Genomic DNA, 17613 nt, shown 5'->3' with positions numbered 1-17613 from the left:
GTAAATTAATAACTCAATCTCCTACACCTTATTGGCTTCCATAATGTTTATTTATAATGCCTGATGGTGTGCCTCTTTTCTGGGGCAACTATCCTCACAGGAAAGAATTTCTTACTAAAATCTAAACTAGCTAGAAGGTGCCTGAAACCTTTTCTCCAGGCTGAACAGCCCCAGCTCTCTCAGCCTGTCTTCATAGTAGAGGTGCTCCAGCACTCTGATCAACTTGGTGGCCCTTCTCGGGGCTCTTGGCAACAGGTCCATATCTTTGTTGTGTTGGGTGCCCCAGAGCCGGATGCAGCACTGCAGGTGGGGTCTCACAAGACAGAGTAGAGGAGGGGAATCACGATCTCCCTTGACCTGCTGCCCACCCTGATTTGGATGCAGCCCAGGATGAGGGTTGGCTTTCTGGGCTGTGAGTGCCCATGGCTGGATCATGGTGAGCCTTTAGATCACAAACACCTTCTCCTCTCCAGAGCTAGTCACGGTCCATTCTCCAAATTATGAATTTCCAGAAGTTCAATTCATATAATTAAAATTCATTGGAAAATGGCTGTCAAGCTTTTTAACTTGTTTTTGTTTACTGTGTAACTAAGAATAGGAGCCTTAAGATTTATATATGTAAGTAGATAGCTGCATCTGTGAATGAAGTCACAGGGTGGTAGAGGTACAATTGTGGGCCTGGCTTATGTGAACTAGTTTAGAGATGCTTAGTGTCACCAGCCCTGTACTGTCTTAACGTTTATCATTATGTAGAAGTGCATTTGCACCGGGCAGAGCAGCATCTCCTACCAAAGAAGTTTGTGCCCTCCCTTCTTCCTGCATACTAGCAAAGAATCATGGTTGTGTGATTCTTAATTTAGGAGCAGTTTGCTTTAGAATTGGGAATACTTCCATTTTGTGTTTTTAGAGCGTAAAATCTGGCAAACTCTATTCAGGGGTTAAGTCTTCAATTTGGGAAAACATAAATTTATCTTGTGGAGATGAAGTCATTCTGTATGTGAAACAGTATTTAATAGTCCCTATGAGATTCAGTTTAAAAGATATTAAGGTAATATTGTTATACTATCAAGAAACATGGAATTCACCATGTAACTTCACCTTATTAATTCACCTTGTGAATTTGCATTATGTCATATTTGTTCTTTTAATTGGTCTTACATGCTTTTTCTTTAAGCAGTTGTAATACCTGTCAAAGCAATAACTTCAGCATCTTACATTATTTTTTTTAAATCTACATGGCTTCATTGTTTTCATGGTCAAACACCTTTATTGAGATAGTGAAATCTATTCCTGTGGACCTTAATCATTAATTCTTCTATTCATACCCACATAAAAAACGTAATAAATCCAAACCAGCAGTAATAGTAATAGTAGTGGTAGTAGTATTAGTAGGTTTTGTTTTCTGAATGAGGTTATCAATGTTAATGTAGATGAGGCTTCTTCTTCTTGTGTATGGACCAAATCCAGACTATGGGAGCCAGAAACAAGGACATGTCTGTATTGTTATTCCTGGACTGGGATAAGAATGTTGTTGGAAACAGCAGAATGACCACTGTTCTGCTTTTCTCTCTCTGCTGTGGTCAGTGTATACTAGTATCTCTGCTTTCCTACCAGAATGGATTTGTGTTAGTGTGAGTGAGCCCCAACATTATATTCCAAATGGCTTCAGTGTTGTGGAGAAGTGAGTGTGTCTTTGTGTGTTTCTATTTACATTATGTCATACCTTGGCTCTGTTTGACATTCAGCAATCTGCAGTGAAATTTCTTGCACAACCAGCAAAAATAAAGGTAGACTGGGCAGGAGACAGAAATAGACCATGAGTACTGGTTAGCAGCATATTTTGCAGCCATGGGCACCTCTCATATATCATGTGAGAAAAAATAGTTCTATGTTTTGCAACTAGCACTCTACTTTTAAAGATAGCCGAAAAGCCCTTTTTTAAAAAGGTTGACAATATTTGTTCATGTTGACTTCATTTCTTAAGCTGTAGGCTTCAGCTGCTTAAGCCTGGTATATGCTTGCTAGCTTGAAACATTCAGTCAAAATAAACAAATAGACACTATTTTGGCTACCAGAAATGTATTGCCATTATTCTGAAGTTAATTGAGAATTTACTAAAACCTTTTTTTAGGTATTGTCCTTCCTGCAAAAATGATTCTAATGAAGTTGTAAAGGCTGGAGAAAAGCTCAAACAGAGTAAAAAGAAAGCAAAGATGCCATCTGCCAGTACTGAAAGCCAGAGAGACTGGGGAAAGGTAGAGTGTGTTTTAGAAATAGCTGTTACTCTGATTGTTCATGTATGTGCTACATCTATAATTTTGCTTACATATGCACTACACAAAATTCAGTACTGGGTTGCACAAACAACAAGACAATGTTAAATCCTGCCTGCTGTCTACTGGCAGTTAAAGCAGTGGAAGGATTATCAAGGTGACTAGAGGTAAAAACAACAACAACAGCAAAAAAAAAAAAAAAAAAAAAAAAAAAAAAAAAAAAAAGAAAAGAAAAGAAAACCCCTAACTCCCCTCCCAAACCCATAACCACATATTGCTTATTTAACATTCCTTTTAACAATTTTTAACATATTTTGAAATATGTGTTTGTTATCATAGACAGATTTCATGATCTCTGCATTGAATTTAAAAATATTCTTCAATATGGGAATTCATTTGTCTGATTACTTTTGTCTGATGTATTTTTAGGGCATGGCCTGTGTTGGTCGCACTAAAGAATGCACTATTGTTCCTTCAAATCATTATGGGCCTATACCTGGTGTTCCTGTTGGGACAACCTGGAAATTCAGAGTTCAGGTATGTTATTTACAGTATTAACTGTAGTTGAAGGAAGTAGGAATACTAATGAATGAGTTGGGCTCTAAAATAAATTCCAATTGACAATTACCATTTTCACCAGGACTAAGTAATGTAAATATATTATGATTCCAATATTGGAAGTGAATATTGAAGGTTGAACTATACTGATTTTATCATACAACTTTGTAATACAACTTTTTACATACAATTTAATAAAAAGTCTGTTGGAATTATGATAAACATATTTCACATGTTAAAATCTCAAGTCAGATATTTAGTGAATAGAGTTAAGTAATTTCTGAAGAGTTTTCTTCACATTAACTGATTATCTCATGAACGGGTTGTAGACTGCCGATTTTGAGAACATTATGTGTTATCACTGTGAAATGACTGTAGGTCAAATTGGTTTTGGTCATACGTAATGGATGTCCAAATCTGCTTTTAGGTTGATGAACAGCTTAAGCCTGTGCAAGTCTGTAGTGCTACTGAAGTTCACTATACATTCAGCTTTTGGTGTTTTTTCCAACTGTCTCATTTTCTGTTTCAAATATTCCTTAGGCTCTGTGGTGAACTAGGTTTATAAAAAACTGGCAGAAAAATAATCCTATCTGGAGTAGAGTGGGGGCTAATTATCCCAGTTAATTTCACATTTTGGTTATGTAAGCACAGTGCCAATACTCAATAAGGCAGGAAAAAACAAAGCAGGGAGGATGGTACAGCTGCATTTTGTGCCAGTACTGATTTTTTTTCTGGTTTTGTAGTGTCCAGCAAGCTACAAACTTCCTCCCTTTTGTTCCAGCTTGATCCAACTGAAATGATTTTTGGGTTATCTTTCATTTTTTCATTGTTGTTTCTAGTAATGAAAATACATACTTCTTTGTTTTCTAAATCAGTTAGTTCTTTGTCTCTTGCATGTGTAAATAATTGGAATTGAATGTTTTCTGTCATATTTGGAAGAATAAAACCAAGGGGTTTTAAACTGCTTGAGGAGGGGCAAGACAAAAATCAAGCACCTCTTCTGATTTGTTTTATGAACTTTTCATCACTTGCTTTCTTTTTGTTGGGTGCCAGATTATATAAAGTCTAATAAGTAAGAGAGCTTTCTAAAATCACTTGGGTAAACTCAAAGTATCAAAATCAATTTTTATTTTCACTGCTTCAATAGTAATTGGAATTATTAGTTTTCCTTTTTATTATGAATTCTATTGGCAAGACAAAAGCTAATGCTTTTCAAGTATTTCTAGTACTGGTAGGAAAAACCAACAGAATTAGAGTGCTGCTTTCATCAGAAAATCCATCAAAAATACTTATAGATATAGTATATATATGTGTGCATATATATATATATATATATATATATATACACACTAAACATCAAAAGACAATTACCATTTATGCATAATTAATTTATTTTGAGTACAAATTAAACACCTTGTCATTAAAAAAAATTTGAAATTCTTTCCAGGTAAAAAGTTAAATTACACTTTTGTTTCTTATATGAACTAATTTTTTAATGACAAAATGAGATTGTCTCAGCAAATCTGTGAGAATTTAGTGACTGTATGAAAATTTAAAGACTTCTTTATTTCTGATTTGCATAGTTTTTTTATTACACAAACTCTCTTTTTCCCTAGAAGGAAATTGACTAAACTTACTGGAGAGAGCATCTAAAGAGCATCTTTGGCATGAATTCTTTATCAGTGTTCATCTTTGGGGTGAATCACCTACCAGAAACCTAAATTTAATTGATGAAACCTGAAAATGAAAAGAAGGGAGGGAGGAATGAATTAAAGAATGCTTGATACAACAGGAAAGAGGAGTGCAATAATGGGGCCTTTTTATTCAGCATACTCATAAATGGTCTGGAAAAATTGGCAAAAACCTGATAAAGTTAAGTGAGAGTGCTAAGTTGTGGATAGCAAACATGGGCCAGGGAAGAGTTCTAAGTGTGTAATTTGTAATTGGCTTTCAGCTACTTATACTTCTTTTACTTAGCAAAGAGATATTCTAATAGCTAAATTTGAAAAATATGTCATTTTAATACTGATCAGAAAAATAAATCAAATACTAAATTATCATGAAATGAAGAGTCAGGAAAATAAAGTACATTGTCATGAACAGCAACCAGGGAGTATTGTGCAAGGAAGTATTACTGTGTCCTTGCATGGTTTTCATACTGTGCACAGCTCTAATCTGATGTTAAAAAGTGCACTTTTGACTAGCTGGATCTTTGATGTATTGTGTTATGAAATTTCAAGACTATAACAGAAGAATATAGACTCCCATGAAAGTTGCTTAGAACTGTAGGCTGGGAAAAGGAGATCAGGAGTGCAAGAAGCAGAACAAGAAAAAGATGCAAAATCAAGTTCTGGAAGAAGATTTGAAGGTAGAAAGAAGTAGTGTGATTGATTTTATGCTGGAAGCCTTCATTCTACCAACACTGTTTTCATCTTAACATACTGAGAAAATGCATAATTTAATATATAATCTCATTTTATTTGTAAGGGTTGTTTGTGGAGCTTTTCTATTAATCAGTAGTTTGAAACCATTACTAAATAAATTTTTGTGGGAGAGATGCTCCAGCAGACTCTAATGATGTTGCCAGATTAGGCTACAGCTGCAGCTTTCAGGTGGTGAAGCTGCAGATAACTTGAACATTTATTACCATAGAGTTATCCTGGTTGGAGAACTAGTCTATGATCCATTGGTGTTGCAATGGCTTCTTCTGTTTTCTTGAGCAGTCTGATAATATTCCTCTCCAGTGGTTACATTTTCAGTGTGTTACCTTACAAGTCCCTGACAAAATTATCTTTACACTGGGATCTTCCTAGGTTAAAAATTGTAAAATGCTTCCAAACTGGTAGATCTCCTTCTCCTTTGAATTGTTCTAAATGACTGTGCAAGTGGAGTATACCACTGAGTACAGTGTTATGTAGTGCTTATGGAAAAAATCTTGGAGATTTTCCCCAAAGAAGAAAGAGTCCATTACCTTTTCCAGTGTCACCACTGTCCTACATTGTCTGCTGGTTTTCTGGGTGTTCTTACTTTTAGCTTTTCTTCCTGAAGAAACAGTGGAATTCTCACCTTTAATAGCAGTCTTGCATTAACTGTTGACACAAAAACCTCTGTACAATATTTTGAGCAGAAAATTGATTGTTGAAAGTGGTTGTAGGTGGTTGGGTCTTTTAAAAAAATTGCTATAAACTGGCTTTTTTTCTGTTTCCAGGTGAGTGAAGCAGGTGTTCATAGGCCCCATGTTGGTGGAATCCATGGACGCAGTAATGACGGAGCTTATTCACTCGTACTAGCTGGGGGATTTGAAGATGAAGTGGTACGTCATTCATGCAAGCAATGGTCTTGTGTTCTAATGCATCAAATGTCCGTGCATATAGAGTTGCATTTGGTGTTTAATCTAAGACTTATGTTTAGGCAGATATGACTGTGGAAAAAAATATCTACCACTGATAAATTAAGTCGTTCTTAGTATTTTGGAGAGAAAAATCTTACCAAATCTTAAAGAATGCTTATGCTCAGATCTACATTAAAGCAAAATGTCAGTTACTGGATTTGACATTGTTTAGGGTAGCTACATTTCAGTATACTTTTGGAGTCTGAATTAAGTGTGACATAAAATCTGATAGTGCAATTGTGTGCAAATAATATGTTATACATTCTGCTTTTGTCACAATTTAATTACATTCTAAACAGTATTTCTAATTACATGATAAATTTAATTTAATGAAGCAAGAATAAAAGATATGTGTTAGTTGATACTATGAAGTTCTGAAGTTTCTTGGCTCCTGCTAATAAGCACTTTCAGAACTTCTTAGCTTCCTCAGATTCTTTCTCAGAATCTTGATCCCTAAAGGTGCTGGGAAAAAATTCTACTTTGGTGTTAACATTTAAGGAGAGCAACAAAAGAAGTTATGCAGCTAAACAGAAGACTAAATGCTTTCAATTTTCATCTTGTGGCGCTGTCCAACATTTATTTATGAAGAGATTACAGTTTTTTCAATTAAATAATATTTACACAAGGCACATCCCTTCCTGCAGTTCCAGTCCATCAGATGGAATTTTGAATCTTGGATGAGGTGAAGGATAATGCAGTAAGCAACCTGTTTGTTTCTTTTTAAATGCCCATAGCTGTCAACCACAAGGAAAACCACACTGAAAAAAAAAAAAAGCATATGAATGAAATAGCATCAGAAGGTACTATATTCTATGCCAACAGCATCTACGAGGTGCTGCTGCTGCAGGGTATTGCTTTCTGAAGGAATATGTGTTTCTATTTGAACAAGTGGCATAAGAAGGTACTTGGAAGTTGGATATGGTGTCCTTAGTGTCTATCCCAGCCCAGGATCTCAGACCCTAAGAACACTGTTTCACAGGAGTTGTATCTGCTATGCTGGGATGCTGCAGACTCCTCTTTTTATTCTTTTTGGTGATACTGATGTCTCCTTATTTCTGAGGTGGTAATTATTTAATTCAAAATATTAGGTAAATTTAATTGGATCCTTTGCATGCCTTTTCAATTCACCTCAGTGATGTTGTGACTATGTGGTTTTGTAGACACCTAATCAATGTCATAGTCTGAAAGATATAAATACTTTTGAAAAGGCATAGTAGAATAGAAAGGTTGCAGATAATACTCTAAAAGCAGGTTTTTTTCTCTCTTCTAAACTAATAATACAAGGGGTCTTTTTTTCCCAGTTACATTATTGAGGTTAGTTTTTCTTCTTTCATGTGCCAGGTTTGTCTTCCAATTACTTCCATTTTCCCTGTTTTTTTGAAAAAGGTTGAGATTAAACTCCTGTTAGAGCATGCACAGAAAAATTGAGCCCTGTAATTAAAAGTGTCCTAAGTACAGTATCTAATTAATTTGAGATGTGAAATTTGAGATTTATTTATTTGAAATAAAATATACACACAAAAACCTCTGCTCACATCTATTCATTTTATTGTATGAGTACCAAAAAAGAGAGGTGACTCTTAATTGAATTTCAGTGATGCAACAAAGATGCTTGTGTGTAAACTTTTATAAAATTGGGAAATAAATTCATTTTGGAGGTGTATTACACTGTTCATAAACTTTATGTAGTATTTAGGCACACTGATAATGTGTGCCATCTTAATGCACTTCCTATTGCTTTAAATCAGCAAAGCCACACTGGGGTAAAGTAATTACAATGTACATTTCAGGAAACTGAGTTAATTGTCTAGCTTTCAGATCATGACATTTTTATGCCATGCCTGTAGAAACTTATAATCCTAGAGACCCAGAATTTTCTCCAGTTTTACTGAAGTTCGGATGTTCTGCATGTATTGGAGTGCTCATTAATAACAAGTTTTATCAGTTCTGTCAGATCTACCCTCAAGATTGAGAACAGGTATAGTCATGGCTTATAAAATGAGCATTGGGTGAAATTGTTTGGTACATGACGTTTTATCTTCATTTCTAACTACATGCACATAAAATATTTGCACATTAATGTCTCTCCTAAAAATGGGTAACTTTGAAGGCTTACTTATAGTTAGCTATTATTTTGAATATGCTAATGTTGCTAATCTCCTTCATAGTATTCCTTTGACAGTAATCATAATAGGAGCATTACCTGAAGAAATTGAGAAGTCTTTCAGTAATTTATACTCTAAGAACAGATTAACATTTACCCACTAGATACTGGAAATTTGCACTGATTGTGCAATCACAGTGTTCATGATCAATGTATTCTGATTTATCTGTTCATCAGATCAAGCAACTAAAGTTTAATTTTGTTTTGAAAACTTGCCCTCTTATTTTGTGCCATTGAAACAGTTGAAACTGCTTTTTATTGTCAAAAGTCCCAAGATTCATATTTCTGCTGGGTTGAGGTAGTGTTGTAAAGATGGTAAATTAATTGTGTGGTGTGCTCCACTTTAATCTAAACAAAAATTGTTTCTTCTATAAGTTGTTTTGCATAGGATCATATGGGAGATCTCTGAACTGAGATTCAGGATCTCTTGGAGAATGATACCTGATGTGAGCAGTTGCATCTTCTTGTAAAAGATTCTGAGACTACAGAAGATAATGACTGTAATGACTCAAAAGGGACCCCAGGCAATATACTCATTGTTTAGGTTTGTTGATATTTTATACCAAACCCATTCACTGCCTGGAATGTACCATTCATAATCTACTTAATGAAATGAATGTCTAATATGAAATGCATGTCTTTTAGATTTTAAATGTGTTGCTTTAACTAGAATTATAGTAGGCTAATTAAATTAGTCATACAGATTGCAGGATTTTTTTCCCTCAAAAAACAAATGAATTTTGGATCTCCAGCTGATAGCCAAAGATAACCGTAATTTAAAAATGCTGTCTCTAAAAGCTTTTATATCTCCTAAGTAAAATCCCTCTACAGGAAAGTGTCTTTGACCTGAAAAGACTTTGGCGAACCTGGTTCCAAGTCAGAACGGAGTTTTAGTGAAACAAAAGATAATGAATCCACACTTGGAAGCCTGAATTGTTTACGTATTAATGTTCAGTTTAAAAGCGTGGTAATCCACCATTTTTGGACACTGCATGGAAAGGAGTAAGAAAAACCTCAGAAAGGAATTTACATACAGTAGTTAACTCGGACTTTGATATTTTAAAATGTTGCCCTACTTCCATCATCAGTTAGCCACGTTCTGCTGTTTCCTGCTATGAAGCTGTCTTTCTTTCTGTTCAGACATTTAGTGGACACTAAAATGGTGAAATGTTTTCTTTGTGGTGGAATGTGCTGTGAAACTGCCAGGTTCTTGCTATCAGGGGCAATTGTGGGGAAGACTCAGCAAGAACAATTATGATGTATTCAGGCTCTGCACTTAATGCAAGGGATTCTTATTGATTTACAAATGAAATTTGTACTTTAGCCCTTCCTTTTCAATTGGCACCTTTTACTGCAGTGTTAAACCATGAAATTATCAAAAATAAATCACACAATGGGCAGATAGGCCAATTCTGTTGGCACTTTATGGGTATAGTTTAATGAAGATGAATGATGACATGATTCAGTTTCAGATATCCCTACTACTGGGGAAAGAAAATGCTCTCAAATGTAATTGCTTGATAGTTAATAATTGACTTGAATTTAAAAACCTCATTTAAAGCGGCTTAGTGCAGTTTTATTTTACTATATCATAAAATCAAACTCACCTTTTATTCATTACACTTTACTGAGGTCAAACTGAGAAGGGATTGATGAATTGATGATATTTGGGAATTTCTTGTACCAAGAAAGCCAATAAACATTTTTTGTTGTTCAAACTTAAGGATGGAACTCATCTAGAAAATCTGATTGTGTTTGTAATAGCCTATTACTGATAAATACAATTTTTGCATTATCTGTTGGAACCAAACTTTGAAATCTGAGCATAAAAGCTCAGATTTAACAGAGATGTTAATGGAGAGAGAAAATAATTGAGACCTCCCTTGAGACAGTTAATATTCTAGTAACTTTAAGTAGCTAATGTCCCTGTCAGCTGGTGCATAAAAGTAATCCACAGAAGTAATGCGGTCAAATGATTCAATGGAATTCAAAATCTTACTTCCTTCATTCTACATTATTTCTCTGTTAGACTTACAATTGATTATATAACAATGTTGAGCAGTGGAGTATGATTTAATACAACAGACTGATTGCTTGTACTGGCTGTCTGAGGCTGACTGGCTTGTAGTACTAGAGCTTCAGGCTTGTCTTCCACTCACGTGCCTCAGTATGAGATGCTGGGTCAGTGCTACTGTGGCTGAAGTTCACTTGCCCTATAATGTCATCAAACTTCACAAACAGGACAGTTTAGAAATAACTTTATGGACACAACATAAGAAAAAGGTAATGCAGGAGGTATTAAGAGAAGACAGAGTAACAAATACTTACTAGCTGTTGAAAGACAGTTTTGGTGCAAAGAAGTGGAATTAAGCTGTGGAAAACAGAAGAGAAGTGGCAGAATTATGTATTTTAACTTAAGAAAATGGGAAGAATGTAGGAAGAAGGGAAGGGAAAAGATAAGACTGTTTTGATGGGCTTTTTGACAGCTACTTTTTTTGTTCAATGAGAACATATAGACATAAATAACTCCCTTTACCATACGTTTTCTTTAACTGTTGACCCATTGTCTTCAGTTCTGCTTTTTGATCCTCTTCAGACAAAAATAGCTTTACCAATCTCTTACTGGCTCTCAGTTAAAAGTTGTTGTAGGTGATTGGGAGATTCTGTATTATCTATAGATAGAACTCAAAGCTGTTGAGAGATTGTTTTGATGAGTCAATACTCTCTAATAGTCCCAAATAATAAGCTGTGAATATTCCTGTAATACTTCACTTTAAAAGTAAAACACCATAAGCCAAATGAAAGTAGGTACTGTAGGTGTCCAAGTATGTCTCTGGAGTACCAGTGTCCCTATTTCACTCCTGCTTGTTGTAGGCACATTCATATCCACATTTAATCTACGCTTTAGACACTTGGTCTGTGCATCACTTAGTTTTGCCATTTTTGATTTTCATTCTCTACAAGCACTTATGAGTTCTTCTGAGCTTTCTTCCTCTCTTGTTTGCGAGTTGCTGCTATATCAGTGGTTCAAATGTCCTCCAATTTCTCTTCATCCAGCCCAGATCAATGGCAAGATCTCTGACATTTTCCTTCAATTCTAGAAACTGCCTTTATTCCCTGAAATCCTTTTTTTTTTTTTCTAATATATCTGATATGAAAAAAGGGAGTATAGTTTGGCTAGAAAATAATACATGAGGCAGCAGCGACTCTTCCTTATATTGGAGGATGTTGAAAGATCCTTGTACGTTGACCTGTAAGATTTATGCTACATAATTGTTCCTCCATTTTCCTTCCTAAGGAGAAGCAAATGTAACCCAACAAGTGTGGGATTTGTTCAGGAGGTGAGCACGTGTGCATAGACCTTCTATCCATAGTATCTCTTCAAGCACAATGTTTTCAGTTTGCCTGTGGTTAGACTACCACTAGAGAACCACTTAGCCTTTCTTTGAAGATGCTGAAAGTTTGTTGGGTTTAGGTCATTTACATTTAACCCAATTTCCATAGAGGTATGTGCAAGTAGGAATACTGCACATTTCTGCATTGTCTCTTGAAGTTTTTTTGGCTAAAATCTCTAGCAATTTGTCCTTGATTTATGTTTTTCTGTTACGCCAAAAAATAAGTATATTCCATACTTTCTTCTAATGAAGATTTATCAACAACCTAGTAGTTGATAAACAAAAGCTTGTCAGGAACCTGTCCTGTCTTATAAATAATTTTCCCCATCTTGCTTTCATATGAACTGTTTCTGTCTTTCATATATTTTTTCCACACTCTTTTATATATGTTATATCGGTATTTATCTCAAAATTATGTTTCAAGTAGAGGGAAAAGAAATCACCTTCTGGTTTCAGTTTAGTTCTGCTTGCATATCAAAAACTGCCTTAACATTCCTCCCACCCTGCTACATCATGAAGATTGAAGATGTTCATGTTTCTTTTGTTGTTACAAAACCCAGGCCATGCCAGATTCGTGACATTCCAAGATATGTTTTCCCATTTTTCTGAACTTGTCACAGGCTTCTTATTCATTGTCAAAATGCAATTTGCTTGAATGATTGTGATACATGAACCAAATCATCCTTTTTTATGTTATCTCATATACTGTCCTTAATAGAACTACATTCTGTTTCTGTTGGTTTTTAAGATTTATTCAGTAGACTAAGTAGCCTGTTTTAAGAAAGCATATGCCAGAATTTATACATGTCTTTGCTAGGTTTTGTGTATACTTTAAATTTAATAGCACTTGTGTTTTATTATGTACAGATAACTGCAGATGAATTTCTGCTAGGTTTTCCCGACACAAAATAAAATGAACTTATTTTCTATAGTTTATCTATGGCCTTGATCAACTAGTGTTTCTCTTTCTAACCTTCTCTTTTTCTGATGTTGTCAGTCATGAAATATGTGTAACAGTCTTGCACTGGATCCTAAATAATGTCAGACTTTTAATAGTGGTAAGAAATTGACTGAATTTTATTACTGCATAGATGTTCAGAATTTTGCTATTAAAATTCATTTAAACATTGTTTTTTGTATTAAATTGCTATATGCTTTATACCAAATATACATCTCCAAAGAAATAACATATTAACTATGTATGTAGTCTGTATATTTATGTATTTCTGGAAATACATTCATTTCTCAGGAGTAATATGAAATTCTGTGACAAATTTGTACAGAAAATAGAAACACAGGCTTTTCTTGAGAGTATTTAGATTCTGACAGTTTTCATGAAAATTCTACATTGGAACTATAGTACAGAATTATTTTAGTTTACAAAATATGAATCTAAATTATTTTAAACTCTTACTGAGTCAGAAGAGCTGGGATTACTATTTCATTAAAGCACCTGCTTGGTACATAAGGCAGCACTCTATGTACTTACTAGCACTGAGCTCCTTGTACAAGCTGAAGTTACTGCCATCATCCGTCCAAGGTAATTATTCTGTATTTTACACACATGATACTCTTGTAAACACAATGAAAGCTCAAGAGCAAGCAGAATATGTTCCTCAGATTTTTTTTTCTCAAAAATGCCAAAGTAGCATTTTTTTTACGCAGGCATTTTTTAGTCAGAATTTTTTGGTGAAGAGGTTACATCTAGACCAGGACTTTTGTGCTGGTGCAGCTGCTGCAAATGAAATTGAAAACATGTCTTTCATGCCCTTGATTACAGTTTTTCTCTGAGTAAATAGTACAAATGAAGTTGCTTTTTTTTTTTCTTTTAATTGAGTTACTTTACTTTAGACCATTAAACCAAAGGATAATCTTCTTGCACAGGATCGAGGAGATGAGTTCACTTACACTGGGAGTGGAGGTAGAGATCTTTCTGGCAATAAAAGAATCGGAGAACATTCATTTGATCAGACATTAACACACATGAATAGGTAAGTTTTGAAAATAAAATTTAAAGGTATTCCAATACAAAGAGTTGGGTTGTAGGGCTTTAATTTAAAACTAACATTTTGCTGTATTTTTTCTCTTCTGTAGATGCTGTGTTCATAAACAGCAATGCCTTTTAAGAGGTGTTTTATCAAGCATTATGATTTGTTGCTTTAAAGGAACACTCACCTCAGTGAAATACATTGCTTGCAGCTTGCAGTCATGCCTCTGGTTGAAATTGTTCTATAGTCACACTGAGAGGACTCTGTTTTAATTAAACAAGAAGTTAGTCAAAACTCTTGAGCAGAAGTTTTCTAATTCTGGATGTTTCTTTTTTTAAGTTTTTTCTCTTGTGGGTAAATCAGATATAAATTTAAGGAGAAAGAAAGCATGTTCCTTTTCCCATGATAAAAGAAATATTTTCTATTTTGCTAGCTCTTTCTTTCATCATATTTTTCTATGAAAAGCAAGGAATTAGGGTGCAGCTTTATCAAAACAGGTACTTGAAAGAGAACATGTATCCAGAGGAAGAATTAGACATCTGCCTGAAGTGTTTTTCCATCCTCCAAAAGCTGGCCTGAACAAAGAGTACTCCATCCTTTTCTGTTTCTAAGAGCATAATCTGTTACACAACTGACCTCTGAACGCCTGTGAGATGCTGAGAGTCACTGAGAACTTTTGTTTGCCAGGTCCGCATTTAGGTATGTTCTGCTGCTCTCAGACAGGCTGGAGAGGGATTTTTTTCAAGCTGTCTAGAGGAGAAAGAGGAAAAGCCTGACTTGGCTCCCTTGAGAAAGGGGGGAGGAGGGGACACGTGATATGAAAATGAACAAGATCAAGGAGGGAAGAAAGATGGAAGTAGGTTTAAGCAATAGCTTTACAAGCTTATTTAGTGAATAGAACGAAGTTGTTTTGGGACACAGAATTAAAGCTGGACCCTTTAATGTCAGCATCTCTCTCCTCTTATGAAATGAAAATTCGACAGGCAAAACTACTTAGCTGTGAAGGGAGTAATAATGTGCTGCTCTCATTTTCTAAGCTTGATACAAGTTTTCAAGCACTTTGATACAGAAGATTATGATGATTCTATATAGTTGAATCTGTATGGCTTTTGCTTGTCCAGATAGTTTTACAAGTTTTGTTTTTATATGGAAAAAATTTTTAATGTTGGCATAGTGTGCCTGTCTCTTACTGTCTACCATGTGGGTTCCATACTTGTACCATGTCTGTTTATAACCCATATTATTTCTTCTGTTTTGAGATCCATTATTTGTGTTGTGGCTGATTCTGAAGGGTTTTCAATCCCTTCAAGTCAGGCTGTGGTAATAGAAATACTGTTTCTTACAGCAGCTTTCTTGCTTCAGGTTTCTAGAAAAGGGTCTCTATGGATAAATTAAAGCTTTTAATTACAGCTAATTAAAGGTCTAATTAGCTACTATGATTCTTAGTTCTTCTCTGAGGTATTTTATGTATCATGTGAGAGAGGTGTGGTATTTACAGCTTTTTTGAACGGTTATTATGTACCTTTTACTCTGTATGTTTTTCATCATATTCATTACTTTTGTGTACACAGTTAAAGAGCCTTAAAATCTGTTGATGAGGAATAGCAGCACAGAAAGCTTGCCTTTTATTATAATTTTAATTTCATCAGTTCTATTTAGGAAGGGATTAATTTTAAAAATTAAGAATATTAAGTCTGAAAGGATTGGTTTGTTTTCTAGCAATTTCACATGAGTTTTCATCTGGAACCTAGACAACATATTTAATGTTCCAAATTTTTTTTCTTTCCATTCATTTCAGTGTGGATCTCATTTTTTTCATCAATTCTGCTAAAAAACATACTGAAAGGTCTATGCTGCTTGATAAAGCAAAATTAGACAAGGGAAACACATATAACTTAATTATGTTAACTCTCAAAACTCTGCTGGGTGAAGCAATCTAGCTTATGAAGAATTTAAATGTCTTTCTAGGGCACTGGCCCTTAACTGTGATGCCCCACTGGACGATAAAAATGGAGCAGAGTCAAAGAATTGGAGAGCTGGTAAGCCAGTTAGGGTGGTACGCAGTTCAAAAGGACGGCGGATCAGCAAATATGCCCCAGAGGAAGGCAACAGATATGATGGCATTTACAAGGTATTCTGATCTCTACAACATAAAATTTCTTGTAATCTGTTTTTAAAAGCCTCATATGTGTTAGTCTGCAAAGTTTTCATTATTACTTGAAAGAAACAGTTCCTTTTTTCTTGAGCTTTTTAGCTTTAGTTTGTTCTGCAAAGTAAACCAAAATGAAATTACTCAAAACAGTGATAATAGAACATAATCTGTATAGGATACCTAAGATTGAATATGTAAGTTGCCTTGTGTGTGCTTATTGAGTTAAATTCATCCCTGAAATCAGATAATTTCATTATTTCTTCAGTCCTTCCAGCTGTACCCTATCCTTTTTTTTATTTAAAGACTTCTTAGTTTCTTTAACAAAGGAGTGTGCCTTTTAGGACTACTGTATTTTTAAGAAATATAAAAATTTCACAGCTGAGGAAAGAACTTTTGTATATAATAATAATAATGTATAAATTAGTCTTGTCATTTCTTCTTGAACAATTAAAGTATGACGATGTGCATGTGTTTGACTTGTGATAAAAATATAATCGGTAATTTTGTACTGTTCTTTAGGTGGTGAAATACTGGCCAGAAATTGGAAAATGTGGATTTTTAGTTTGGCGCTATCTTCTGAGGAGAGATGATGTTGAGCCTGCACCTTGGACTTCAGAAGGAATGGAGCGGTCAAAAAAGCTCGGTCTAAGCGTACAGGTTCGCATCGGGACTTGACAGTTGTTTTTATTCTTAGTTCTAGTAAACAAAATCCTGAGAAAGAAATCAGTTAAATTAAAGCTCCTTTTTTTCCTTGTACTTCACTGTGGCAGCTTTTGATACTAAAAACCAGTACAGATTATAAGGAAATTGACAGAATCCTGTAATAGTGACACAGCAGATGGAACTGCAAATGAAGCTTTCTACCCTAGCAGTAAATTGGTTTGTCTATATGGATTGGAAAATCAGAATTTGTGTCCAGTTTTGTGATTCTTAGGCTGGAACAAATTTTTCTACAGGTGACTAGTCTGTCTGAGAAACCAAAAAAAGGGTGCATTTTGAAGTATTTTTGTCATGTGAACTGAGTAGTTTGTATAAATAGTGCATTTTAAGCACAGATATAGGCTGATCCATGAAAATTTTGGCATTGCAGAATCCATGAAAAAATGGAAAAAAGGAAAGAATTAATATATATTCTTGGCAATGCAATGATACATTGCATTTTACAGCATACCATCATCTCCCCAATTTATATAGTTTCTAAACACACAGGTACAGATATACTGTTTAATACAGCTGAGTATGGATTAGGTTCTTTGACTTGACTGTGCTTTCTTAATGATAGATACTAATTTAAATGTTTTCTCTATCATATAGGATTTTAAAATTATTGTGTGATTATTTTACTATGTAGTCATAGGGATCTAAAGTCTATTAGAAGTTATTCTTTTTGGTATTTGGTTATTCCTGTATGGCTGTGATTCTTGTTTTAAATCTGTCCTTTTTAATTTTAGTATCCAGAAGGTTATTTGGAAGCCATGGCTAGTAAGGAGAAGAAAGATAAGGTTAAAAAGCAAACTGTGAAACAGGAGCCAAGCAGCCAAAGTAATGGAAACCAGAAAAGGACAATTGATGATGGTATTTCTTTTTTACTTCTTTAGCATTTGTCAGCAAAGTCTCTCACGTTACAATTGCTATGAACTAAGCCATGAAATCTTCGTGGAAGTGTGAAGCAGTTTGTAGTGGTTTTATATT

The 17613-nt window shown here is 34.7% G+C and overlaps 1 protein-coding gene across 2 annotated transcripts in view; it reads left to right on the top strand.

Annotated features, from left to right (window-relative positions):
- UHRF2 (ubiquitin like with PHD and ring finger domains 2) overlaps positions 1-17613 on the top strand; it is an 81619-nt gene that overhangs the window by 58525 nt on the left and 5481 nt on the right. For both annotated transcript variants that reach the window (XM_054282336.1, XM_054282327.1), the window contains exons 7-13: positions 2132-2255; positions 2703-2810; positions 6040-6144; positions 13666-13772; positions 15738-15900; positions 16441-16578; positions 17373-17496. In XM_054282336.1, the coding sequence (XP_054138311.1) occupies positions 2132-2255; positions 2703-2810; positions 6040-6144; positions 13666-13772; positions 15738-15900; positions 16441-16578; positions 17373-17496 (869 nt within the window). The remainder of the gene's footprint in view (positions 1-2131; positions 2256-2702; positions 2811-6039; positions 6145-13665; positions 13773-15737; positions 15901-16440; positions 16579-17372; positions 17497-17613) is intronic.

This window comes from Melozone crissalis, unplaced genomic scaffold, assembly GCF_028551555.1.
Source record: "Melozone crissalis strain CALT ecotype California unplaced genomic scaffold, PUWL_Pcris_2 ptg000005l_1, whole genome shotgun sequence".
NCBI classification, from domain to species: Eukaryota; Metazoa; Chordata; class Aves; order Passeriformes; family Passerellidae; genus Melozone; species Melozone crissalis.
Note: the sequence above shows the minus strand (reverse complement) of the source record. Positions and strands in the feature narration are given on the sequence as shown.